Below are 25777 nucleotides of genomic sequence, written 5' to 3'. Positions count from 1 at the left end.
ATGGTTGTACAGCTCTGCAACTACACTAATAGACACTGAATCATAACAGTTTAAGTGAGCTAAGTATATAGTATGTCAATTATATCTCAATAAACGATTATTTTTTTAAAAAACTTAATGTAGCTCATTCTTGTTTCTTAATATTGACATACTAACCTTCCACTTGTCTGTTACCATAATTCAGATAAGGTGATGTTTATATACTTTTTCATATACTTAGATAGTGCAGGATGTTGTTATTATTTAGTCACTAAGTTGTGTCCAGCTCTTTGCCACCCCATGGACTGTAGCCCGCCAGGCTCCTCATCCATGGGATTTCCCAGGCAAGCATACTGGAATGGGTTGCCATTTCCTCCTCCAGGGGATCTTCCCGACTCAGGGGTGGAACCTGGATCTCTTGCATTATTGGCAGGCAAGTTTTTTTACCACTGAGCAACTGGGGAAGCCCAGAGCAGGATGAGTAAACGCTAAGTCATTACCAGAAAGATGCCAGGATGGTTTTGACATAATAATGCAGAATGGTCATCCCGCCCTGGCATCAATTTTCTTTTCTAGTTGTTTAATTGCTCAGCACATTTTGGCTTATTGTTTCTGAGATGACATTCATGTTGCCTTTCTATGGAAAGTGTACTTCCAATTAATAATGCACGATTCCCAAGTGTAAATTCACATAATTTGAGACATGCATGAAAAATACTAAAAATGGCCAGATTTCCATGCAGAAATACACTGGGAAATTTCTAAAATACTTAATTCATTCATTTAAAAATCATCATAGTAAATCGTTTCTGTCCAGAAATTTCATTTATCCTCAGTCTTTCTTCATGAATGACACATAGCTTTTGAGCTTGAAAAATGGCTCTTTGAGCTTCATGGTGTAGCTGAATTGCTCTGATTTTTAATAAACTCATAAAAGCTGTGAACTCAACAGAAAAGTATCTATTGTAATGGAAGACAGGTCCACAGACAGTGATAATACAATCATTAAAGAGCTCATATCGTGCATTAGCTTTAAACCTCTACAAAGAATTCCTAAGAAAGAGCATGTCTGAGTTGTCTGAGCCCCCTTTCTACTCCTGTCTTACAAGCACTTCGCAAAATTATGTCCAGGACCGTGATGCCCTTTTAGGGGATCTGCAAGGCCAAAACTATTCTCATAATAATATAAAGATATTATTATTCTCTCATGGACGCACAATAGAGTTGGCTTAAAAAAAAAATCTTATCTGTGTTGCAAACGAACAACTCATAGAAAAATAGGTCAGATTTGTGATTACCAGAGGGGAGGGGAGGGCAGGGAAAGGCAAGCTGGTTGGAGGTGGTTTAAAGGCACAGATTTCTATTATAAGATAATTTCTAGGGACGTAATGTATAACATGATCAATATAGCTAACACTGCTGTATGTTATATATGAAAGTTGTTAAAGTAAATCCTCTTGACAGTTCTCATCACAAGGAAAAGAATTTTTTTCTTTTTTTTCATTTGTAGCTATTTGAGATGATGGATGTTCACTAAATTTAATGTGATCATTATTTCATGATGTATGTAAGTCAAATCATAGTGCTGTGCACCTTAAACTCACATAATGCTGTGTGTCAATTATATCTCAATACTACTGGAAGAAAAGTCTTGTTTATAGCATAGTGGATTTATTATGATGATTTTTAAATGAATTAAGAATCATTTTTTTCTATTTCCCAGTTTTAATTTTCAATACAGTAAACAGCAGTAAGATACATCCCACTTACACAAAAGCCTGTACGTTAATAAGAATATAAAGACTCCTTGGAGAAGGCCATGGCAACCCACTCCAGTAATCTTGCCTGGAGAATCCCATGGACAGAGGAGCCTGGCAGGCTACAGTCCATGGGGTTGCACAGAGTCGGACACAACTGAAGTGACTTAGCATAAAAATTCCTAAGTACAAGGAGTTTGGAACTGCTCATCTAGAGTCTCAAAGTGGGTGATCAGCCTTGATATTTATTGCCCTTTTGTTCTATTTCAGAACAAAAATTCTATCTTATTATTTCCACCTAATTATTATTATTTCTGTCTTTTCTATCAGCCAGGTATTTCTCTTTCTGTTCCATAGCTGAAACAGACACTTCGCTGATTACAAGTTATAAGATTCAGGGGTTGTTTTCTTCTCCCTTTTCAGGGCCATCTGAACTGGAGATGAACATGGGGGGACCTCAGTATAGCCAACAACAAGCACCTCCAAATCAGACCGCCCCCTGGCCTGAGAGCATTCTGCCAATAGACCAGGCACCGTTTGCCAGCCAGAACAGGTGAGCACTCGGGAGGTCCCAGAGAGCAGAGTTCACGAGTTATCTCAGCCCTAGGCCAGAAGTTAATCTTATCCTTTTAAACACTTGGTGCCTGACCCGTTTTCATGTATTCAAACTATATCACTTACTGGTCTGGGAGTGCAGGAGGTAAGGGAGGGAGGGGAATCCAAAAATCAGTTTAACTGAGCATATGCCTTCAAAGATGCTGCAGTTTAGTTGGAAAATAAAATATGTAGACTAATAACTAATATGAGCTAGCATGTACTATAAATGGGGTGATCATTCAATTGGGGTGATTGGGGAAAGCTTCAGAGTTGATGAGAAGTGATATCACTGGGACTTCCCTGGGTGTCCAGTGGTTAAGACTCCATACTTCCGATGCAGAGGGCACAAGTTCAGTCCCTGGTCAGGGAACTAAGATCCCACATGCCACGCAGTGTGACCAAGAGATTTTAAAAAATGTAGAAGAAAGGTATCATTTCAATGGGCAGAGATGGCAGGAAGCCAGTTCATCTGGCAAAAGCAGTATAATCAGAGGCTTAGAGGTTACAGAAACCACACAATATGTTTAGGGTAACAGAATTGTCTAGTTTTATGCTTCATATATTTTACCACATTAAAAAACAGTATCAGAAGATTTAACTGGAAGAGTAGATTAATAAAGGAACAGATTTATAGAGGGTCTTAAATTGCAAACTCTGAAGAATTTGGCCTTTTTTCTTTAAGCTGTTGAAGTTTTTTGAAAAAGAAAGTGGTATATATGATCAAATTTGAGTTTTTTGATTCTGATTATTAGTCTCATCATTTTTGTTTCTGTGTAGGCAATCTTTTCTAATTGCTTTTGAAATATTTCTGTAACTGCTATACTGTAGTTTTATTGTAGTGTGTCTAGGTGTGAATTGATTTATTTATACTGCTTTGTGTTTGGTATATCTTGTGCTTGTTTTTTAAATCTGTCAATTTGTGTGTCTCATCAGTTCTAGAAATTTAGGCATTATCTCTCTATACTGCCACACCTCCATTTCCTTTATTCTTTCTGGGATTCTGGCAAGACACGTTAACTTTCTACATTAGATTTTTTTAGAACTCATACCCTCCTTATTTCTTTATCCATCTTCCATTTTCCATCTCCTTGTCTCTCTGTACTACATTGAGGATAATTTATTCATATGTATATTTCATTAATTATCTCTTTAGCTATGTTTGATCCAGTTACATTCTTCATTCCTAAAAGTTCTATTTGCCTTATTATTTTTCATGGTCTCTTGTGGTTTGCTTATTTTTGACTCCACCTTTATGTCTTTAAACATGACGTTCATCCTTTGTTTCTGCATTTCTTGATTTGGGAGTTCTAGTATCTGGATTCCTTGCAGGTGTAAATCAGTGACTGACTCTTGCTTCTGGTGGCCCATTCCCTGAGTATTATGGCAGTCTTTCACTGGGAGTTCTAGTTACTCTTGGTCAATGAAACACTGGGGTTAAAACTGAGGATACTTTTTCTTAGGAGAGAATTTGCGTTGGTCTCTGCAGGGGTGAGGGTTCCGCTCACCAGTTTGCTCAGAGCAGCCCAGCCCCCCGACACACACACCATCAACTCTTTCTCGTGGCTGTGGCCCAGCAAGCCCCGACTCTTGAGGATAAAATCCACCTGTCCCCGGGGGCTTAGGTGTGGCTCAAGTTTTAGCTCGAAGGTGGTTGTTCCATTATTCCCTGGAAAGACGACATCACAGTTGTGTTATGTGCTAATCTCAGGGTTAGCAAAGCACTGGAAGCGGGTGGCTCGCAGGCGACCCTGAGGCCTGTATCATGGTGCTGCTCAGCCAATTGTGTGGGCACAGAGCCCCGAGGGAGGGAGATAATTCACGTACTGAGCCCGAGTCAGCATGGGAACATAAAGGATGCAGGCAGTGTGTTCTGGGAAGTAAACATTAGGAAACAACTGGAGAAATTTGGTCTTGAGGCTCTCATGTGAAGAGTTCAGGTTGGAGGCTAGCGAGGACCTCGCTACAGACTGAACTATTTTGTCCTTTGGAGGTTGTTCAAATCTAAAATTATAAAGTACTTTTATCAAATTCACTAATAATAAAAGCAGAGTTTCTGAAATTTCATAAGGCTAGAATATTTCCAGAGCTTCTTGTTTTTAAAAAAACAAACAAACAGGTTTTAAAATGACTCCTACCCTGAGATGAAATGCTTTTGTGTAGCTCAGAATTGTGTTGTGGAGCCTGTTTTCCTTCTGTATCTTAAGAGAATGATGCAGGATTCAGGGCACTCAGTGAAGTTTTAAAAAAAAAAAAATTAAATAGCGTAAGGTGAATATGAGCTTAACAATAGGCTGGGTGAGAAAAAGCTGGGGACTAGTTATTTCACTGAAAGAAAAGACCAGGGCAACTGCTTAACAGCTGTTTAGGGAGATAAGAGAAGGTGCTCACCAGCTGTATTCCATTCACTTAGTAGGAGAAACTAGTGTGTTCAGACCCCCGGTGCCTGTGCACCACTTGCGGGGTCTCATTGGACCACAGTTCTGAGTGGAGTCCAGGATTCTACGTCTCTGACAAGCCCCAAGTGATGCTAGCACCGCTGCTCCTCCACTGTACTTCGCAGGGGAGAACATCAGAAGAACCACAGTCAGAGTGGCTCTCACTGGACTGGGTACCAAGGGCGGTGTGTGGCCTGCATCACTGGGTTTGCTTGGGAATAGAGCATCATATAAATAACCACTGTAGTCATCCTTAGAGGTGGTACTTTCTCAGGGTCCTTCCAGCTCTTTAAGTCTGATTTCATGGTGTCAGTGAGTGTGTGCATTTTCTAAATATGTTTATTTGGTTTGTTAAAAACATACCCATGTCCATGGAAACTTGCACACAGTAGAAAACGTTTTGGATGAAATATCTAAGATTAGTTTCTAGGGGAAAACTAGGCCCAAAGTTAGGATTTTCACTGTTGCCCAAGTCGAGGAGGGTTCTGTTAAAACAAAAATGGGGACTTCCTGGCAGTCAAGTGGTTAGGACTCTGCGTTTCCATGGCAGGGGGGCATGGGTTCAATCCCTGGTCAAGGAACTAAGGTCCCACAAGCCACAGAGAGAGGCCAAACAACAGCAACAACTAAAAAACAAAAGAGGAGAAATGCAGAGTATATGCTGAAGCCAGTGAGAGTCGGCTGCTCAGCATGCCGGGGCATTTCTGTGGCTCTTCTCTGACCCTGTTCTCATGTTGTTGGTATTACTGTCAGTTTTCTTTATATAAGAACTCTGTGGACAGAACCGAACATTTTTACTATTTTTAAAGTTATTTCAGCTTTTCTAGCCACTTAACTCCTCTTCTTTTATTTTAAATAATTCAATTAGAAGAAATTTATGACCAAATTTATGGTAGTCTTATTGTCAAAGAAATCCAGAGATGATGGACAACAAGGGTTCTAACCACGTCTCTCTTTTTAAATAAAAGAAAAGCAGTGATTTTTTTAAATCCCCTTTGTAAACATTAATATCACCATTAATATTTAATATTTTTCCTGCCTACCTATTTAGAAGTAGATGTTTTCATGTTTCATGAGCCCAGCATTAGTTATATATACACATTTCAAAAAGAGAGTAGTTTAGCCCTTAAATTTCTAACATATTCACATCCTCATTTATTTATAATTTTATTTCCATTGGCTGTCATTTCATTGTGGTTTTTTTTTTTCCTTTTATTCATCTGGTAGGTAAAAGAGATATTTAAAATATAGCCCCAAATGTATAGATGATTTTTTTATAATTTCTGTTGATGTATGTAAAAGTGAACAGTAGCTGCCTTTCATGAAAGACTTTCTTTCACATTAAGTTCAGAATTTCTGAGGTAATTTGGTGTTCTTTTGTTTGTAATGTGCCTAAGAGTAAAGTTTTCTTGGTTGACCATTAATTTCTTATCATATAGTAGCTGCTACTTTTTTGCAAAATTTTGAAAATACAAGTAAAAAGTGATGGTAATGTTCCAATTTCTCAAACAATAGCTCAGAATTTGTCTTTTTCCCCTTATCACCATCTTTAATGTCCTGGTAGTCTATAAATAAATAAAAGTATAGATTTCAATAAATAAGGTTTTATCATATGGTATCCCTTACATGTGGAATCTAAAAAGACATGATACAAATAAATTTATTTACAAAACAGAAAAAGACTCACAGACTTAGAGAACAAACTTATGGTTGTTGCGGGGGAAAGGATAGTTAGGGAGTTTGGGATGGACATGTATATATTTAAAATGGATAACCAACAAGTACCTACACAGGGAACTCTGCTCAATGTTATGTGGCATCCTAGATGGGAGGGGGGTTTGAAGGAGATGAATACATATATATACGTATGGCTGAGTCTCTTTGCTGTCCACCTGAAATTATTACAACGTCATTAATAGGCTATACTCAAATAGAATATAAATTTTTTTTTAATTTTTTTAAAAAAGAAAGATTTTTATTGACAATGGACCTGTCTTCTGCCAGTTCATTCCTTACCGCTTTGCCAACCTGGGGCTTCTGTGTGTTCTTCCATTTATTCCTCTGAACTTCATCCTTGTCTTAATACTGTATTTGTCAGCCACCATCTAGATTGTAACTGTATTTATAATTGCCCAAAATGTAAGAAAAAATTTTCTCCCATCATATTGGCAGTCATTTATAAAGGTGGAATTGAAAGTCCAGATCACTATTTTTTCTATAAGCCAAACGTATTATGTTTCTCAAAGAAGTGTTGTAACTCATGGTATGCCCAAATTTATGATACCAAGCCACAATGCAATATATTTTTATGAACATAAGACTGTATTTTTCTGAACATAAGGTATGATAACTTGGCTAGATCAAGAACCTCTTATTTTCACCAACGGGAACTTGCTGAACTTAACACAGTTCGGATACCGAGCCAACAAAGAGACTGAAGGTGCTCACCAGGCACAGTTGAGGTTTGTGAGTAAATGCCAGCATCAGGTCAGCACAGCGCAGTGAGTGGGCCTGGAGTCGAGAGCAGAGTGGGCATGGCCGGGGGTGACTGGAGGAGAAACGCTGAGCCTGGAGGGGAAGGATCACAGATGCAGGAGGGGGTGGGAACATGGAATGGGAAGTCTTGGCATTATGGCGGGTATACAGCATCTTCTAGGAAAAGGCCGGCTGCCCAGGGCAGCTGGGACCCACAGGGAAGCCGTAGGCTCTATGCTATACTGGGACAGGTTAGGCTTTACTGAAGTGTGTGTGTCCACCACCACCAGCACCCTGTCCCAGGGCCTGGGATTTTGTGAGTCCGCTCAGTAATGGGAACAGGAACCTGGCAACATCGTATCAGGAGAATTAGAGACTGTAAGCAGGTATCCCCAAGGCCCCAGCTCAAGTTGAAGAGGGCTTTGACCAAAGTAGGAATCTAGGTCATACATTAGCTTAACTTTTTTAATTAGAAAAAGAAAAGGAAATCATGAGACCAAAAAATAGGTTATTATGTAGGAAATCACTTACATGCCAATGAACATTTGCAGTACTTTTTTTTTTCTCTGTATTGGGATGTGCCCTCCCTGGAGTGGAGTTGTCTCCCACGATACCGGACAGGGTCTCCTCTTCCAGCTGACGCCAGCAGATGCATACAGGGCACCTGCCTTCCCACAGAGCTCCTGCAGCCTCACTCCATTTAAGAGGGACCCGAGTTCATAGTAGAGATCTGGGGTGGGGGCTCTGGCTGTGTGGGGATTTAAAGCTTGTGAAGAAACAGAAGTTGAAAATTATGAAGTAAAGCTCAAGAAAGAAAATATTAACTAGCATCTTTGGGGAATGAGGTTTCAGGCCTAAGAGAAGGTGGTAAATAGCATCCACTGTCGGCTGACTTGAGCTCTTTTTTCATAAAATGTATCACATCTGAATGTTGGTCATTCCTCTCTGGGGAATTTCCTCTGCTCTTTGCTTCCGTGACATGCAGTGCTGTGGTTTTTCTCCTTCTTGTTGCCAGTGTTCTGATCTGCTCCTTCCTCCCACTCCTTAAGTGTAGAGTAATCTGATCACAGTTGTGTTTAGATACTTAATTCTGGGAGCATGTGGAAACAGGAAGGGTCCAGTCTATTTGGGTGCTTGACGTCTTCCTGAGAACTGAGGCCCTGGCGGCAAGGCCTCTTATGGTACCTCTCAGGTCATGGGATGCGAGCTCAGAGAGCCAAGGACTACAGGCACACAGTTTAGTGAAGGGCACACTTACTGGGTGATTTTCTTCACAAATGACTGGGGCTAATGAAGAGGGTAGATTATTTCTAAGTGCACTGGGTTAGAACTGTTCGAAACTAACTATTGGCGTAAATCCTCAGCATTTCAGGATTCTAGGCCAAAATGGCACAGAACTAGCTTTAGGAAACATGGCCTGTTATCCCTATGTGAATCTATCATCACTTAAGAATGAGGGTGCTGTGCTTAGTCGTTCAGTCGCTTCCCCCTCTGCGACCCAATGGACCGTAGCCCGCCAGGCTCCCCTGTCCATGGAGATTCTCAAAGCAAGAATACTGGAGTGGTAGCCATTCCCTCCTCCAGGGGATCTTCCCAATCCAGGGAATGAACCCAGGTCTCCCGTATTGCAGGTGGATTCTTTACCAGCTGAGCTACCAGGGAAGCCCTAAGAATGAGGGTGCTTACTTGTAAACTTCATTCTCTACAAAACATCATGTAGTACCTCTAAGAGGACAGATTAGAGGATCATTTCCCCTTTCAATATTTGAGTAACTCAGAAACTCTTTTTAACTCCCAAGGTTGTCAGTTAATGTAAATCACAGGACTTTATTATACCATTGAATTTGGAGTGTAGTGTTACAGTTTTATCACCTAAAATATACAACAGACATAATCTGCATGTTCACGGTTGACTTTTCGTGACTAACTTGGTAGCCTGACAGCCACACTTCTTGAGGATTTTCATAAATGTTTGCAAATCCTACTTATGCATGACGGAGAAATATCCCATTAGTCCAGCCAAGTGCAGTCTAATGGCTAATGGCAGCTGAGTTCAAAAAAAGTAATGGAGCTTTCATGCTCACTGTGTCCCTCAGATGGGTCATTCAAGCCTGGTGAGAAATGAAACTATGTAATCAATTAGTCTTTCCTGCTAAAATCCTGGAAACTCCTTGGACTACTTCAGTTCAGTTCAGTCACTCAGTTGTGTCTGATTCTTTGTGACCCCATGAATCGCAGCACACCAGGCCTCCCAGTCCATCACCAACTCCCGGAGTTCACTCAGACTCACGTCCATCGAGTCAGTGATGCCATCCAGCCATCTCATCCTCTGTCGTCCCCTTCTCCTCCTGCCCCCAATCCCTCCCAGCATCAGAGTCTTTTCCAATGAGTCAACTCTTCGCATGAGGTGGCCAAAGTACTAGAGTTTCAGCTTTAGCAACATTCCTTCCAAAGAAATCCCAGGGCTGATGTCCTTCAGAATGGACTGGTTGGATCTCTTTGCAGTCCAAGGGACTCTCAAGAGTCTTCTCCAACACCACAGTTCAAAAGCATCAATTCTTCAGCACTCAGCTTTCTTCACAGTCCGACTCTCACATCCATACATGACCACTGGACAAACCATAGCCTTGACTAGACGGACTACTCCAGGGCAAAGCAAATATATGAGTATATATGCTAGAAGAGTCAGTGTAGATTTGTAGGCACACGGTGGTCACCCCGGCCGGTGATGAATCCCCACTTTGTAGTGTTGCCTGTCTGTTCTCCACCATGGAGTCTGACAAGCCCTCCAAGCCTCAGCTTTGCCAGTTTTAGAGCAGGAGCAATAAAAACAACAATCATAACATCCAGTGCCTTAACGTGTGTCTCACCTATCTCTGTTGTTGTTGTTGTTGTTTAGTCGCTCAGTTGTATCTGACTCTCTTGCAACCCCATGGGCTGTAACTCACCAGGCTCCTGGTGAGTTATGTCCTTAGGGATTCTCCAAGCAAGAGAATACTGGAATGGGTTGCCATTTCCTCTCCAGGGTGTCTTCCCTACCTAGGCATCAAACCCAGATCTCTTCCTGCATTGGCAGGTGGATTCTTAACCACTGAGCCACCAGGGAAGCCCCCTATCTGTGTTAGGCACTAAATAATGCGTATCTATTATGTGGGGTTGTTGTTTGTGTCTGACTGGTACCGTATTTTACTACTTTTGTTATTAAGGCGGGAAAAAAATGTTCTCTAATCAACTCACTTTTCCGTGGGCACGAGATGAAGTTTGTCTCTTTACAGGCAGCCATTCGGCAGCTCTCCCGACGACTTGCTGTGTCCACATCCCGCAGCAGAGTCTCCGAGTGATGAAGGCGCTCTCCTGGACCAGCTGTACATGGCCTTGAGGAACTTTGATGGCCTGGAGGAGATCGACAGAGCCCTGGGGATACCCGAGCTCGTCAGCCAGGTGGGCACACCATGAGGCTGGCGGAGGCCAAGCTCGCAGGGACACAGAGACGTCTGTTTTCTTGTGCTTGCACATAAACGGCAGTCGGCTTTTTAGAACGTGCTCTTCCCTCGTAACCAGGAGCCCTGTTTCCTGTCACCCCCTCTCCTTGTTACTCCCACATCAACTTTTGCCCCAGAATGGAAATGACCAAGAATGAATTTTACCTGTAATTTGGATTTATTTGCCCAAAAGACATAAACTCAAGTCCAGGTCACTTGACTATGGCAGGGAGGAACATAACAAGGAGCAGAGAGGCCAGGAACAGACCACTGCTGTCTCAGCGATCTAGAACCTTCCATCTCAAAACCAGTATCCTTCATCTTATATCTGTGAGCTAGTGATAGGAAGCTACTTGTGTTAAAACAGGTTGCACATAAGTTAGCAGAAGTCACTTTAAAGGTGAAGTTAGCCAGTCTCCGTGGGCTTACACTGCTTCCCCCGCTGCCCATGCCCCCGTTCCCTTCTCCAGGGGATCTTCCCAACCTGGGGATCGAACCCAGATCTCCATTACAGGCACATTCTTTATCGTCTGAGCCCCCAGGGAAGCCTGTATAGTTGATTTAGTTGGTGACATAAAGTCATTTAAGAGTACTTCATAGCAGCAATATAATAACCTAACAGAGTCTCATGAAATAATTTGGAGGACTTTTCTCAGTCTGGCTACGCAGCCCAATTGATGTGAAGCAGGCATCCTGTTTTCCCGTAGAAAGATCACAGGCTCACTGCCGTCTTCTTCTTTTCTCGTCATGAATCATCTTTGTCTTAGTGCTAAGAAGTACCTTCCAGAGTTTGATCTGCTTCCTGGACGTGTGAGGTGTTGAGAGGGTCTGTGAGAAGGGTGGTGCCGAGTCATGGGAGACTTTCTCTGAAGCATTAAAACTAGTCTTGTCGTAATCCCCACATTCAGCAGACAGATGTGGGAGTTAAGACTTGTCAATTCATACTGAGAACAGCAGACTGGAAAGAGATGACTTGAGGTTGCATGACATAACCTGAATAAATCAAGAGAGGAAAATGGAGTTGAAATATTTCCTGTGTGGCTGGTTTGTTTTGCCTTTAGCGCTGGTGAGAATTTAGCATTCAGCACTGTTATCCCTGTGTTTCGTCTAAGTGACATTTAAAGATATATGATTCTTGGGGTTGCTGCATGACTCAAGCATTGTTTTTATCAAAACTGGTGTCATTTCATCATTGAATATCTTCAATCTTTTTTTTTTTTAATTTGTGTTTCTATGTTGTCTCATCAAATCCATCCTTATAATGTCATATTACCTGAATTATAGAAATAGTGATTATTAGGTGAAGTTGGGGAAATGTAGAACACAAATGGGCTTTATTTGTAGTCATCAGTTATGTGTTTTCTTTAAAAATGGAAATTACTTAAACTTTCTCTCTTCTAAAGATGGGCCAATACTTCAAGATCTGAGATGGTTTTGTGGATATACTTAGAGCAGTAATTCAACAGTGAATGGTTCCCATGAGTGGGCTCCACATTTTTAAAACTGTTATGCACAAGAAGATGGGCCCAGTTCTCATGGTTAAACTTGATCTGAGGGCAGGATTCTGGGTGGCCCCAGGCCTGCTGTCACATGGATAGACTAGCTTAAGGAAAACCTAGGATGTTACTGTGGTTAAAGCACACCTAAGAGATGACTTTACAGTTGGGTCCTTCCCTCCTCTCTGTTGGGAGGTTCATAACAGAAGGAAGAAAGAATGAGCCAAGTGCACCCTCCAGATTTGCAGTCATTTTAGGGCCACCTGACCTGAAGTTGTCGCCCCTGGGAAATTCTGGATTTTCTGTACCCACTCCATTCTGAGCCAGATAGATGGAGTAGCTCTAAGAAGTCAAGAAGGACAAACATATTAGATATATCTAGTTGGAAATAAGATGGTGGGACTTCCCTGGGGGTCCAGCAGTTAAGAATCCACTTTCCACTGCAGGGGGACATGGGTTTGATCCTGGGTCAGGAACCTAAGATCTCACATGCCACAGGGCAACTAACCCTTTGTGCCACACCTAGCGAAGCCCCTGCACTACAACAAAGACCCAACACAGCCAAAGGAAAAAAAAAAAAAGGAAATAAGATGGTGGCAGAATGTGGACTGTGTAGGGAATTCTGACGACCACAGAAAGCAGTCAGATACGGCAGTGTGTCACATTGGTGAGCAGCTCAGGTCTTAAATTACAGACTCGACTGGAACCGACTCCTTACCTGCCAGACAGGCTTGCTGCAGTTTACCGCGCATCTCCAAGTCTCAGTTTAACTGTCTGCAAAATGGGAATAATATCGGTGGGCACCCCAACACTGCTGACCCCAGCCAGGTGTCAAGGCAGTTGTCTACTTGAAGTAAATAAGCAGTCAGAACACTGAACACACCTGGGAGACATGTGCACCAGGTTCAGGTCAGTCAGATTGGTGGTGAGAGTAGGAGGCTTTCTATACTTATGACCGCTTCCCCCTTCCCTGGGAAGAAGGGTTGCTGGGAGTCAGGCCTGAAGCCCGCTTCTTGCCTCAAGTAACTGGATCTTTTGAACAAAGAGGCGTTTTCTACAAAGACAAGGAGAGTCAGGGGAGAAGTACCTTTGTGCCATAAGTACAACAGCAGAAGCTTCAGAGACAGGGCAGTGAGAGGAAAGTCTTATGTTCACTCTGCGGTTTCTGCTGGTTTTATTTATGTGTTGGTCATCTGGGGGCTTTCTCTTCAGAGCCAAGGTGTGGACCCAGAGCAGTTCTCCAGTCAGGATTCCAGCCTCATGCTAGAGCAGAAGACCCCCGTGTTCCCGCAGCAGTATGCGTCTCAGGCGCAGATGGCCCAGGGCAGCTACACGCCCATGCAGGATCCAAACTTCCACACCATGGGACAGCGGCCCAGTTACGCCACCCTCCGCATGCAGCCGCGGCCTGGCCTCAGGCCCACAGGCCTTGTGCAGAGCCAGCCCAACCAGCTGAGGCTTCAACTGCAGCATCGCCTCCAAGCACAGCAGGTGTGTTCCTGGCCACTACGCAGAAAGTCGGGGTGGGGGTACACAGTGAAGGTGGATGTGAGATGGCACGAGAACGGGGCGTCCTTTTGGGGGCTTAAGTCTCATTCTGTCCTAAGACAGTGAAGATGTTGCCATGATCATACAGCTTTCATGCTCATTTCTGCTTTCTTCTTTCCCTTCTTTCTTGCTCCTCTGCTGACCCTGCTTCCAGCTAGAGCAGCTCTCCTCTGATTTCCTAGCTCAGTGATTTACTGATGGGCTAACCTTGAGTTCTCCAAGCCTCAGTGTTTACATCTATAAAATGGAGCTGTTAACAGGCTAAGGCTCTATGTATGGGTTGACAGGACCCAGCACAGTTTCTGGCCCCAAGTGAGTATGCAGGACACCAGGAGCTCCTGCCATGAGTCCTCTCTTGTGATCAAAATCATGGCTTTTAGCAGAATGGTGGCAGAGGGGTGGTGCATTAAGGAATAGCTCTTTTGCTCAAGAAAGTATGTTCTCACTGAAACAAGCCTGGACAGATTTCTGTCATATAGTAAATAACAGTATTGTGGACTTTAAAAATCTCCCCTCATTTTTTTCCCTCTGCTTTTTTCCTTAATCTTCCTCTTGGCCTCCTCTTCTGACCATTCTACTCTTTTTCTCCCTTGCAAACAGTGTACTTTCCAAACGGTCCAAAATAACTTCTCAGCTACAAGCAATGGGAAGCATCACTTGATAACTAGCTCACAAGGGTATCCAGCCACACACCATGTGGTTTCAGTATCCAGCAGCATGTGGATGTTGGGTTTGGGGGCTGGGGAAGGTTTCTTGAGGTGGGAATTTGAAGTAAAATATATTCTGTTTAAAAGTGTACTGATTCCCATGTATGTGCATTTAGAATCGCCAGCCACTTATGAATCAAATCAGCAATGTTTCAAATGTGAACTTGACTCTGAGGCCTGGAGTACCCACACAGGTAAGGGGCAGACAAGCTGTCAGTATCCACTTAACCTGTCTCATCATTTCCCTCCTTGATATCCTATGTAAAGCGACTTAGAAGGCCACACATAGATCTAGATCCAGACGATGGAGGTCACGCCATGTGCTTATTGGTCTAGTCTGTTGTCTTTGTGGTTCCCTCCCCATCACTGCCATTTTTATTGCCACATACGGTCAGTTACCATTATTCACACTGTGTGTTCAGTCCTGGGTTTCCCTGATGGCTTAGTGAGTAAAGAACCTGCCTGCAATGCAGGAGACCACAGGGGATGCGGGTTCAGTCCGTGGGTCGGGAAGATCCCCTGGAGGAGGAAATGGCAAGACACTCCAGTATTCTTGCCTGGAGAATCACATGGACAGAGGAGCCTGGGATACAATCCACAGGGTCACAAAGAGTGGGACTGACAAAGCAAGCAAGCAAAGTTCCTGCCAACACTGAATTGGCAAATAGTGAACCGTTGCTTCTAGGAGAAATAAAGTGTTCGGTTTCTTTGAGCCTCTTGTCACATTTTCATCAGTCAGTCCATTTTGTTTCTGTTTGAGGACACCTTTTGTAATATATATTGTTGATCCATTAACGTCAAACTCAAAGCCAGCAGCACCATAACTCACGCCTGAATGAAGCTCGTCTAACTCACACAGTTTCCCCCACAAGGCACATCAGCCTCCTGGACTTGTTTAGGACACTAGATAGCACTAGTCTCAGGACTAGTTTTAAACAGCAGAGTTACTGATAAAAAGCACAACAGTGTGAAAAACGTGGAACTAAGTAGTCCACAAGAAGGACACTTGTCTGCAGTGTGAGAGCTGAAACAAGAACTGATGTCACCTCGTTTCAGCCGTGGGTAGGAATGTGCATGTTGGGCTTCTCACATTTTTTGCTGTTCCACATGTATCCATAAATGACGATGGTGCAGTGAGTATTGGTTCTGGGGTGACAAGTACATGTTAGCGGGTAGGCCAGCTCGCCAGTCCGTGAATAATGAAGTCAGCTATATACAGCCAAGATCCATAACCAGCCTGTCCCCCTCACTGACAGCAAGCACGGTACCCCTTCCCTCATCCATCCTTCCATCCACCCTCCATCCTGGCCTCTGTCACCCTCCTCTCCTTACGCAACTCCCTTTCTTTCTGCCTCCATTCAGCCTTTTCTCAAGTGCTTCAAAGCCACCTTTCAGCAAAGTGACTTGGCGTCCCTTTAGACTTGAATGTCCCTTAATGAGCCTCTAAACTGCCATCTTCAAGGTTTCTGTACAGAGTCTTCTTACAGACGGGAGTGATGTTATCTTGGGGTCCCATAGTTAATGGTGTCCTCTCACAGTGAGTCTCCAGTTTATTGATAGTCACTCTGAACTGACCCACATCAGTCATTGCAAGGGTTCCGAATCCTCACTGTGTGTACAGAACTCAGGGCTCACATTCTCCACCGCCAGTTGTTCAGCTCTAAAACGTTCTCTCTTTATTTTCCAAATAATGTTGCATGAGCCTGTACCCTCTGTTATCCTGTTTCTAACATGCGGTTTCTTTTTCGATCTGTGCCCACCCCCATGTCTTCCTCCGTGTATTGCCCACCCCCATTCCAGGCACCTATTAACGCCCAGATGCTGGCCCAGAGACAGAGGGAAATCCTGAACCAACATCTTCGACAAAGACAGATGCATCATCAGCAGCAGCAGGTTCAGCAGCGAACCCTGATGATGCGAGGGCAGGGGCTGAACATGACGCCCAGCGTGGGGGCTCCCAGTGGCGTCCCGGCAGCCATGAGCAACCCCCGGATCCCCCAGGCAAATGCACAGCAGTTTCCATTTCCTCCAAACTACGGTATGGGACCTAGACCCCCACCACCTTCCACCACTCCTTTCTTCCCAGGGTCCCCTCACTGTCCGCAGTCACAGTTCTTTGTGTGGATCCCAGATGAACCTGGCTAACCAGGGGATGCTAGGAAACCCGCAAGGGCAGCTGGGGCTCATCAGGAGTCCCCAGGTCCAATGCAGTATCTTCCCATCTCAGCTCAGCCACTACCCTGTCTCCGAGCACAGGTCTTACTTTAAGAATAACCAGACTAGGTTGGCACACAGAGAGTGCCAGTCGTGTGCATAAGCGTGTACACATGTCTGTGTTTACATCCATGTCTGTAAACACAGGTGCACGTGCATATACTTGAGTCTGCTTAGACAAACTGGTAGATACAAATGTTGAAAGATGTATATCCTTTAAGTGTTACAGACCTTCTATGACTTGAGAAAAATAAAGGCTTCCCTGGTGGCTCAGATGGCAAAGAATCTGCCTGCAATACAGGAGGACCCGGGTTTGATGCCAGGGTAGGGAAGATCCCCTGGAGAAGGGAATGGCTACCCACTCCAGTATTCTTGCCTGGGAAATCTCATGGACAGAGGAGCCTGGCAGGCTACAGTCCATGGGGTCGCAGAGAGTTGGACACGACTAAGCGACTAACACTTCCACTTTCAATATTACATCAAATCTTTAATGAATTGATAATTCTTCAGAAGTGCCTTACAGAAACCACAGTAGACTAGCTCTTCATTTTCTTTGTATTGATTTGTTGTATAATGTCAATCTTAAGCAACAAGCATGCTGTGTCATAAACATTAATATTTGTATGCATGTCATATTCGGTTAATAGTTGAATTATTGATAAAAGTTAAGTGCTTACATCAAGGTTAACATTCAAAATGACTCTCCCCATCTCCCACCAGAGTTCTCTAAAAACAACTACCCAGTCTTTGTGGTGCTTGAACCTCACATCTCCTATTTCTTTCAAGACCCAGAAGGATAATGTACAGCTTTTTCCTGTGTGATCTTAAGTTTTTCTTTCATAGCTTATTAAAGTAGTCATTAAATGTGCGTATTTTACAAGTCTTCTAGGCAAAAATGGGATTACCTTAATGTCATCCCTGAAATTTTCTAAAAAGCTGCCTCCTTTGTTTCCCAGCTCTTCCTCTCTTTCTTTTTTGATGATTTAAGAAGGTCTGCTCAAAGTTTTCTTTCCTTTTAATGTAAACACCATTTGTCTCTAAACTGACCAAGCAGCTTACATGGAGTTTTTCTTTTTCTTGTTAATCTTGTATGGTGCAAAAGTATCCCAGATACTTGTATAGTGTACAAGTAATTTTATATAGTGTACAAGTAATCTTGTATACTGTAAAAGTATTCTTTATGAATACACAGTAAGCTAATCATGAATGCACTTACTTTTTTAAATTTTGTATTTTTTAGCCATATCATGTGACTTGTAGAATCCCAGTTCCCTGACTGGCAATCGAACCGAGGCCCTTAACAGTAAAAGTGGAGACTCCTAACCACTGGACTGCCAGGGAATTCTCATGGTCACTTATTTTTAAAACATAGCTATCTCATCATACAATAACTTAATTTAATAAAAAAGTAGTCAAGTGTGTTGATTTTTTAGAGAACCAAACTTTAATCCAGTTTAATCTAATTGTAGTGACGCATAAACATTGAAAGACTGTTTCCAGTCAAAGAGAAATACATACATTTGACCCATTGTTGATTTGCTAGGGATATGGGGCAAGAATGGTATTTTCTTTGTCTTTAGTCTCCATAGTTAATATGTCTCCTGGGCACGCCTCTAATTACCATAGAGAACCAAGGTATGAAGAGTTTTTCTTCATGCATTTTATCCCAACTTGGAATCCTTTCTAAATGTGTATAACTTACCAGCACAAGATAGGGTATTTGAAAGTAATTTAATTTTTTTAAGAAATTTGTTTTTATTTGAAAGATAATTGCTTTGCAATATTGTTTTGATTTCTGCCATACCTTAACATGAATTAGCCATAGATGTACATATGTTCCCTCCCTCTTGAACCTCCCTCATGAAAGTAATTTTCTTTGTGTATTTGATTTGAATGTTCTCTTTTGTCCCCTGCCTCAATGATAAAACTAACAGCCTCCTTGGGATTTCTGTTCTGTCTTTTAAGGAATAAGTCAGCAGCCTGACCCCGGCTTCACTGGGGCCGCCGCACCCCAGAGCCCTCTGATATCACCCCGGCTGGCGCACACCCAGAGCCCCATGCTGCAGCAGTCCCAGGCAAACCCAGCCTACCAGGCCTCCTCGGACATGAACGGGTGGGCGCAGGGGAGCATGGGCGCAAACAGGTATGCTGCGTGTCTGTGTCTTTTTGAAACGATCACCAGGCAATCTTTCTATAGCCCTCCTGTCTCTTTTCTGGAAAGTTCTTCTTTGTTCAAGCAAACAATACCCAGTAAACTCCTGAGTAATAAGCCAATCTGCTTTTCCTAGGGCAGATGTTACCAGAATTTACCAAACCCTAGCTTAATATTTTTGCCTTGGGAGTAAAAGGAACCCCACCCCCGCTACCACCACCGCCGCAAGAAGGTAGCACCCCCAATGTATGAGAGCAAGTGCTGTGGAGGCAGTGGCCTGGAAGCCACCTTCTTATCGTGTGTACATACTCAGCTGCTTCAGTCATGTCCAGCTCTTTGCAGCACTATAGCACAGCAGGCTCCTCTGTCCACGGGATTCTCCAGGCAAGAATACTGGAGTGGGTTGCCATGCCCTCCTCCAGGGGATCTTCCCAACCCAGGGATTGAACCCGCCTCTCTTACGTCTCCTGCGTTGGCAGACACGTTCTTTACCACTAGCGCCACCTGGGAAGCCCACCCCCCTCTCAGTGCAGGTAATAAAAGCAAACAGAATCCTTGTCTGGTGCAGACATGAGAGTGCAAAGTGTCCCTCCAGACTTTGTCCACCACCCCAACATGGTGATGATGGGGACAGGTCAGAACGCAGTGACCCCTGCAGCTTGGCTGAGCCCTTCCCCTGCTGTCTCTGATCTCACCGTCTCCTGGCCATCACCCCATGCCCCACTCCCCGGGTTCTCTCAGCCTAGGTTTATTCATCCTGCCTCCCTGTTTGCCCAAGGGCTCTAACATTGTAATTTTTCACCGTGTTTCTAGCATGTTCTCGCAACAGTCCCCTCCACACTTCGCACAGCAGGCAAACACCAGCATGTACAATAACAATATGAACATCAATGTATCCATGGCGACCAACACAGGCGGGATGAACAACATGAACCAGATGACCGGACAGATCAGCATGACCTCAGTGACCTCCGTGCCTACGTCAGGGCTGTCCTCCATGGGTCCCGAGCAGGTGAGCACCCCAAAGAGAAACCACCCTCAGTTTCTTGATTGCAACTTTTTGTCTGTTTCTGCTATTAAATGAGTCTTTCCATGTGCTTAACATCTGCCATCAATTCCCACATTTATTTTGAAGAGTGTTTTTTCACCTTACCATCACTAGTGTTAGTGCAATTAACAGAAATACGTGTTAATGATGAAATAAACACAAAAGGATCTCTGACAGCTCAAAGATCTTTTAAAATATTTCTTAACTAACTTGTCTTCTATATTTTTCTCTTATTTTAAGGCTTTTGCAATATCAAAAATGAATGTCAAAAAATGGAGTGATGAAATGCACTTTCTTAAATAGTTATATTTGGGGATTTTCAAGAACTGATGTTTTTTTCTCCTAAACATAAAACCAGGTGAAGGGAGCTCCCTGGCAGTCCAGTGGTTAGGACTCTGCTTTCACTGCTGAGGGTGCAGGTTCAGTCCCGGTCAGGGAACTAAGATTCCACAAGTCATGCAGCATGGCCAAAGAAGGACGGGGTGGGAAAGGATCGTTGGTCTACTTTGCACTCAAAAAAGTAAACATATAACGACATAAGATATAATGGTCATCTGAGTTAAATTCACCCATTCCAGTCCATTTTAGTTCACCAATTCCTAAAATGTCAATGTTCACTCTTGCCATCCCCTCCTTGTTTAACCACTTACAATTTGCCTTGATTCGTGGATGGACCTAACATTCCAGGCTCCTAGGCAGTATTGCTCTTGTTTGGAAGAAATGGAGTAGCCATAATAGTCAACGAAAGAGTCCAAAAGGCAGTACTTGGATGCAGTCCCAAAAACGACAGAATGATTTATCTCTGTTCATTTCCAAGTCTAACCATTCAGTTTCACAGTATTCCAAGTCTATACCCTGACTAGTGACGCTGAAGAAGCTGAAGTTGAATGGTTCTATGAAGAACAAAACCTTCTAGAACTAACACCAAAAAAAAACGTCCTCTTCCTTATTGGGGACTGGAATGCAATAGTAGGAAGTCAAGAGCTACCTGGAGTAACAGGCAAATTTGGCCTTGGAGTACAAAGCGCAACAGGTCAAAGGCTAACAGAGTTTTGCCAAGAGAACGCACTGGTCATAGCAAACACCCTTTTCCAACAACACAAGAGAAGACTCTACACATGGACATCACCAGATGGTCAACACCGAAATCACATTGATTATATTCTTAGGAGCCAAAGATGGAGAAGCTTTATACAGTCAGCAAAAACAAAACCAGGAGCTGACTGTGGCTCAGATCATGAATGCCTTATTGTCAAACTCAGACTTAAATTGAAGAAAGTAGGGAAAACCACTAGACCATTCAGGTATGACCTAAATCAAATCCCTTGCGATTATACAGTGGAAGTGACAAATGGATTCAAGGGATTAGATCTGATAGACAGAGTGCCTGAAGAACTATGGACAGAGGAACATTGTACAGGAGGCAGTGATCAATACCATCCCCAAGAAAAAGTAATGCAAAAAGGCAAAATGGTTGTCTGACAAGGCCTTACAAATAGCTGAGAAAAGAAGAGAAGCAAAGGAAAAAAGGAAAAATATAATATTTGAATGCAGAGTTCCAAAGAATAGCAAGGAGAGATGAGAAAGCCTTCCTCAGTGATCAATGCAAAGAAATAGAAGAAAACAATAGAATGGGAAAGACTAGACATCTCTTCAAGAAAATTAGAGATACCAAGGGAACATTTCATGCAAAGATGGGCTCAGTAAAGGACAGAAATGGTATGGACCTAATAGAAGCAGAAGATACTAAGAACACGTGGCAAGAATACACAGAAGAACTAAACAAAAAAAGATCTTCATGACCCAGATAATCACAATGGTGTGATCACTCACCTAGAGCCAGACATCCTGGAATGTGAAGTCAAGTGGACCTTAGGAAGTATCACTACGAACAAAGCTAGTGGAGGTTATGGAATTCGAGTTGAGCTACTTCAAATGCTACAAGATAATACTGTGAAAGTGCTGCACTCAATATGCCAGCAAATTTGGAAAACTCAGCAGTGGCCACAGGACTGGAAAAGGTCAGTTTTCATTCCAATCCCAAAGAAAGGCAATGCCAAAGAATGTTCAAACTACCACACAATTGCACTCATCTCACACACTAGCGAAGTAATGCTCACAATTCTCCAAGCCAGGCTTCAACAGTACATGAACTGTGAACTTCCAGATGTTCAAGCTGGATTTAGAAAAGGCAGAGGAACCAGAGATCAAATTGCCAACATCCATTGGATCATCGAAAAAGCAAGAGAATTCCAGAAAAACGTCTACTTCTGCTGTACTGACTACTCCAAAGCCTTTGACTGTGTGGATCACAACAAATTGTGGAAAATTGTTAAAGAAATGGGAATACCAGAACACCTGACCTGCCTTCAGAGAAACCTATATGCAGGTCAAGAAGCAACAGTTAGGACTTGACATGGAACAAAAGACTGGTTCCAAATAGGAAAAGGAGTACGTCAAGGCTGTATATTGTCACCCTGCTTATTTAACTTTTATGAAGAGTACATTATTTGAAATGCCAGGCTGGATGAAACACAAGCTGAAATCAAGATTGCTAGGAGAAATATCAATAACCTCAGATTCTCAGATGACACTAACCTATAGCAGAAAGCGAAGAAGAACTGAAGAGCTTCTTGATGAAAGTGAAAGAGGAGAGTGAAAAGTTGGCTTAAAACTCAACATTCAAAAAACTAAGATCATGGCATCCAGTCCCATCATTTCATGGCAAATAGATGGGAAACAGTGGAAACAGTGACAGACTTTATTTTGGGGGGCTGCAAAATCACTGCAAATGGTGACTGCAGCCATGAAATTAAAAGACGCTTACTCCTTGGAAGAAAAGCTATGACCAACCTAGACTGCATATTAAAAAGCAGAGATAATTACTTTACCAACAAAGGTCCATCTAGTCAAAGCTATGGTTTTTCCAGTAATCATGTATGGATGTGAGAGTTGGACTATAAAGAAAGCTGAGTGTTGAAGAACTGATGCTTTTGAACTGTGGTGTTGGAGAAGACTTGAGAGAGTCCCTTGGACTGCAGGGAGATCCAGCCATTCCATCCTAAAGGAAATCAGTCCTGAATGTTCATTGGAAGGACTGATGCTGAAGCTGAAACTCCAATACTTTGGCCACCTGATGCAAAGAACCAACTCATTGGAAAAACCCTAATGCTGGGAAAGATCGAAGGCAGGAGGAGAAGTAGACAACAGAGGATGAGATGGTTGGATGGCATCACTGACATGATGAACATGAGTTTCAGCAAGCTCTGGGAGCTGGTGATGGACAGGGAAGCCTGGCATGCTGCAGTCCATGGAGTCGCAACGAGTCGGACAAGACTGAGCAACTGAACTGAACTGAAAGACATAAGAATGTTTCTAATATTATTATCTCTGTTGAATTTCTATATAGAATGCAAATGAAAATTAATTGTGAAGGCAGCCAGTGTATTTATAGGGAAGGCAGCCAGTGTATTTATAGGGGCTTCTCAGGTGATGCTAGTGGTAAAGAACCCACCTGCCCGTTCAGGAGACCTGAGAGATGTGGGTTTGATCCCTGGGTGGAGAAAATCATCTAGAGAAGAAAATGGCAACCCACTCTAGTATTCTTGCCTGGAGAACCCCATGGACAGAGGAGCCTGTCAGGCTATAGTCCATGGGGTCGCAGAGAGTCGGACACAGATGAGAGTGAGTGCAGCACGTTTTCACGTTCCTCCACACTCCCCCCAGAACTTGCATGTGGGAGACTAGATGAGGGGAGTGGCCTTCTGTCCTGGTAATTCTGCTCCTGGAAACAAAGCAGAAGCTTGGTGGGTGGCTGCTCCCCAGTAGGCGTATGGATGTCTCTCAAGATAAAGCCCCGTGCTGTCCTGTCGCCCTCAGGTGAATGACCCTGCTCTGAGGGGAGGCGGCCTTTTCCCTAGCCAGCTGCCTGGGATGGACATGATTAAGCAGGAGGGAGATGCATCACGGGTAAGAAACCAGAGAAGTAAACCCGCGGCTGTGAGTATTCCATAGACTAGAATTGGCACAGACACGTTGTCAGCCAGTAGGCTGAGGAGAATTGTGTAATATGGACTTCCCCGGCGGTCCAGTGGCTAAGACCCTGCCCTTCCAATGCAGGAGCCACATGCTGTGCAATGCAGCCAAAAAGAGAAGGAAAAAAAAAAATCTCATCTTATTGGATATACAACGATGTTTGTGTGAGTAATTTTTTATTTAAGCTCATTTTAGTTGAGCTGATGGTGGCATATGATTTAAAAACACTCATTTTGCCCCAGAATGGAATGATTATAGCAAAGCAAAAAATGAAATAGCAAAGAATTAGGCGTGTTAGCACAAACTCTGATTTCTTTTTGTTTCTGAATTGTAATGTTTGATTTTCAGAAGGATGAAGAGGAACTAGCTTCTAATTGTTCTCTCTCACTTAATTAAGTCTGAGTTTATTCTAAGGGGAAGGCTACTGCAGGTCAGATGGTGCAGGGCGTTCAGAAGATCTAGGGTGGACTCCCTGGTGGTTCAGTGGCTAAGACCCCACTCTCCCTTCATTAAGCCCAAGTTTATTCTAAGTGTTCTAGATTTCATTTTCTTTAAGCAGCAGTCTTAAAATCTGATCTATATTATTTCTTTATCATCTTAAACACTTTTTCTAAGAAGAGTGATATTACTGTGTCCAACTAAATCTTGAAACAGTAGAACAGTTAGTACTGAGAACCCACCTGAGTTGGGAGCCTGGTGACAGGCCTGTTAACAAGAGGAAGGGCTCTGAACAGTTTGGCACAGGTGCTGGGGCCTCTTAAGGGAGAAAATGTTGTCCCTAGCAGTAAGTAACTATTTTCAAGTTCTCTCTTAAGTGACAAAATGTAGAATTGATGTTGAATTTCCTACAAAACAAAAAAATAAGTGAGTGTAACCTTTGTGATTGGGGTTATTTAAAATGGCCAAGTAGTCTGATGTTTTCATGCTGGGCCTCATGATGGTTTTACCAAAAATTCTGAGCCATGACAACTTTCTCTTTATTTTCCCGCAGAAATACTGCTGACACTGAAGGTAGCTGGTTGCTTCTTTCTTCAGCTGACTGGGCTCACTTGCTCAAGACACTTACCAATCTGGAGAGCTGCGTCTCTTCGTTTCGACCCAACCGACCTGCCATCCAGCCCTGCCCGAGCAAGACGGGCTGACGGCCGAGTCCCTCGGCTCCTCCTCCTGGGGGAGCCGCCTGTCGGGTTGACAGATGGTCTGCAGCTCGCGTCCGGACAGTTGTCAGTCTGTTCACTGCATTCACCTTAGTGCAACTTAGATCTCTCCTGCAGAGTAAATGTTGACAGGCAGACTTCACACCCGTGTCAGATTGAATGTATCTAAATGTATGTATTTAAGGAAAACAACCCATGCTCTTGTTCTCTTCCTGTCTGGCTCCAGACACTGGTTTCTTGCTTTGTTTTCCCTGGCTAACCAGTCCAAAAGATTAAGATTTCATCTGGGGGAAAGAAAAGATTAAAAAAAAAATCAAACTAAAGATGTTTTAAGCTAAGCCTGCCTCTGGGATAAGCAGGACAGACACCGTGGACCGTGCCGTGTGTACAGACATGCCCAAGAAGTGAAGACCAAGACATTGTAGTTGTATCTTTGTAGAAAGCTCTCAAGACGGTGTTGGAAAGCATTTCCAGTTCCTTGAACAGATGAAAAAGAGCCTGTGGGAGGGCTGTTAACATTAACAAGTCCTTCTTCCTCTTTTTTTTTTCTTTTCAATTTCTTTGATTCAAACCAAACTAGTTCGCCCAAATCATGAATCAGAAAGAAATTGATTTCCAAATTCAGTTTGCTTTAGATCCATCAGAAGCTTGAATCAGCGCCTCTTCTTCCATCTGATCCTTCCCTTCTCCCTCTA

The 25777-nt window shown here is 43.1% G+C and overlaps 1 protein-coding gene across 1 annotated transcript in view; it reads left to right on the top strand.

Annotated features, from left to right (window-relative positions):
* The window catches only part of LOC104994608 (nuclear receptor coactivator 2), a gene marked incomplete at its 5' end in the record, with an annotated part of 56342 nt that extends 30571 nt beyond the window's left edge, over nt 1-25771 (top strand). The window contains 9 exons of the mRNA XM_010848234.1: nt 2160-2289; nt 10519-10684; nt 13434-13712; nt 14593-14670; nt 16277-16514; nt 18656-18833; nt 19656-19854; nt 23770-23859; nt 24917-25771. Of these exons, the coding sequence (XP_010846536.1) occupies nt 2160-2289; nt 10519-10684; nt 13434-13712; nt 14593-14670; nt 16277-16514; nt 18656-18833; nt 19656-19854; nt 23770-23859; nt 24917-24928 (1370 nt within the window). The remainder of the gene's footprint in view (nt 1-2159; nt 2290-10518; nt 10685-13433; nt 13713-14592; nt 14671-16276; nt 16515-18655; nt 18834-19655; nt 19855-23769; nt 23860-24916) is intronic.
* Between the last annotated feature and the right edge of the window lie 6 nt (nt 25772-25777).

The sequence above is a fragment of the Bison bison genome, unplaced genomic scaffold, assembly GCF_000754665.1.
Source record: "Bison bison bison isolate TAMUID 2011002044 unplaced genomic scaffold, Bison_UMD1.0 scf7180017849896, whole genome shotgun sequence".
In the NCBI taxonomy this organism is placed as follows: domain Eukaryota; kingdom Metazoa; phylum Chordata; class Mammalia; order Artiodactyla; family Bovidae; genus Bison; species Bison bison.
This window is presented reverse-complemented; position numbering and strand designations above follow the sequence as displayed.